The following is a 1,706-nucleotide window of genomic DNA, read 5'->3' as shown; positions in this document are numbered from 1 at the left end:
ATCGATAGAGATACGAGGTTTTATATTTTGTATTTTATCTTATGAAATAACTGTCAAATATTAGTTATCAATTTATCATGATATCAAAATGAGTGTAAAACTACAATGGACCAATAAAGTTCAAAAAAAATAGTATTTATTTTTTGACTTTCGAGGTTTTGCACGAGCTATTTATCAGTTAGTTATTAAATATTATGATATAACATAATAGTGTAATATACCTTATCTGGGTGGGCAGTAGTGGCCGATTTCGCTGCCCAAATAGCGACTAATCGGATGTGCCTAGAACGGTTATGATCTGTAATAATCGGTTGTAAAAAGTCTAGTATATTGTCGATTTTCATGTTACTGAACGCTTCGATGAACAACATTTGTCGACTGTGTGAAGTGGATTCTAAAACGTACAATTGTTAGAATCAACGTATATAAAGAAATAAAATGATAAAAATTGTGTTATCGATCTATTTGTAATTTGTAATAATACAAATTAGTAATTACAATTAATAGTAAGTTTATACAACAAAACAGTGAAAAATTATTTTCATTACTATATTATTAATAAACTAATCTTGTCAATAAGATACGATGGTCTGCATCGTAGATATTCAAATATCATGAATAGTTAATGAAGTAGTGATAAATTTATGAATAGATTATTTATCGGTTAATAATTTAACTAAAATACTAATTAATCACGATTTTTAACAGATTAAAAAAAAAAACTAAATATTTTAATGTTTTTACTTTGTAGCTTATTGCAGCTTATGCAATTGACTAACAATAATTTGTGAAATTAATATTGATGGGTAGGGATGTTAAAATATTATCCATAACTACTGTTATGTTTACATATTGTGTTAGTGAAATTGATCAATTGATATCTAACCAACAATTTTGCTTATAGCAACAATTAATGTTCATTCAATCTATATATTTGTACCAGAAGTCGAAACGCTGATGTTTTTCGTTCTCTGTTCGATAAATAAGATAAATATATAAATAAAAAATGATTGTACAAAATAATACAAATAATATCGAATGACAAAAATATTATTTGTTGCCGTTTTTGTTGTTAAAAGCCATAGTATTTTGTAATTATATTAAAAAAAAATTGTTTAAAAACAATCATGTTACTGACCTATGAATTTGTCTAAAAATAATTTGATGTACTTGTTCTGCGTATCGTCTGAGCACATTCCCTTACCACACGTCTTATGTATCAACGAAGCAAAGCTCAAAATCGCTACTTTTCTCACTTCATTTTCTAGATCTCTATCTAGATACAATAAAATTTCGGATTCTTTTAAGAGTTTTTCGTTTGGATACCTAACGTGGTACGGAAAAGTTATTAACAATCCAGTTGCCAAAAAGCTTGTTATTTTTTGTGTCTTAATTAGTTCACGAATAAATTCAACTGAAGAAGCTGATCCAACTTGTGGCACCAAGTCCCAAAAGAAGTGTCTAGAAAAAAAGCAAGTAAAATGTTGGCACACGGTTGTAATAATTTACCAGTTTAAATCGTACGAACTGTATGGTTTCTTGTGAGTAACTGGTTCCGATTTTTATAGTATCGTATAATGTAGTCCAGTCAGATGTATCTAACCACCACATGAGCTCTAAAGCTCTAAATTCAGTCTGGTTGTCTAGGTTAGTTGTCCCAATTTCCCAACTTAAACTTTCTGTGAGTTGGCCGAGTGCATCGAGAA

The 1,706-nt window shown here is 28.9% G+C and overlaps 1 protein-coding gene across 1 annotated transcript; it reads right to left on the bottom strand.

Moving 5' to 3' along the window:
• Positions 1-170: 170 nt before the first annotated feature.
• Positions 171-1,700, bottom strand: LOC111033806. Its single transcript, XM_022314732.1, has 3 exons — positions 1,529-1,700; positions 1,139-1,461; positions 171-394 (listed from the first exon to the last, which is right to left on the bottom strand). The coding sequence occupies exons 1-3, from the start codon at positions 1,609-1,611 to the stop codon at positions 186-188; spliced, it is 615 nt and encodes a 204-aa protein (XP_022170424.1). The 5' UTR covers positions 1,612-1,700; the 3' UTR covers positions 171-185.
• Between the last annotated feature and the right edge of the window lie 6 nt (positions 1,701-1,706).

The sequence above is a fragment of the Myzus persicae genome, unplaced genomic scaffold (genome assembly GCF_001856785.1).
Source record: "Myzus persicae strain clone G006 unplaced genomic scaffold, MPER_G0061.0, whole genome shotgun sequence".
NCBI lineage: Eukaryota > Metazoa > Arthropoda > Insecta > Hemiptera > Aphididae > Myzus > Myzus persicae.
The sequence above is the reverse complement of the archived record's forward strand: the minus strand, read 5'-3'. Positions and strand labels throughout refer to the sequence as shown.

Excerpts from the sequence above, each read along its gene's own strand:
- LOC111033806 (XM_022314732.1), bottom strand. The coding sequence starts at position 1,611 with ATGTGGTGGTTAGATACATCTGACTGGACTACATTATACGATACTATA. Across the intron at positions 1,462-1,528 it reads TACTCACAAGAAACCATACA|ACACTTCTTTTGGGACTTGG; the intron begins GTTCGTACGATT and ends CTTTTTTTCTAG. Across the intron at positions 395-1,138 it reads ATTTTTAGACAAATTCATAG|AATCCACTTCACACAGTCGA; the intron begins GTCAGTAACATG and ends TGTACGTTTTAG.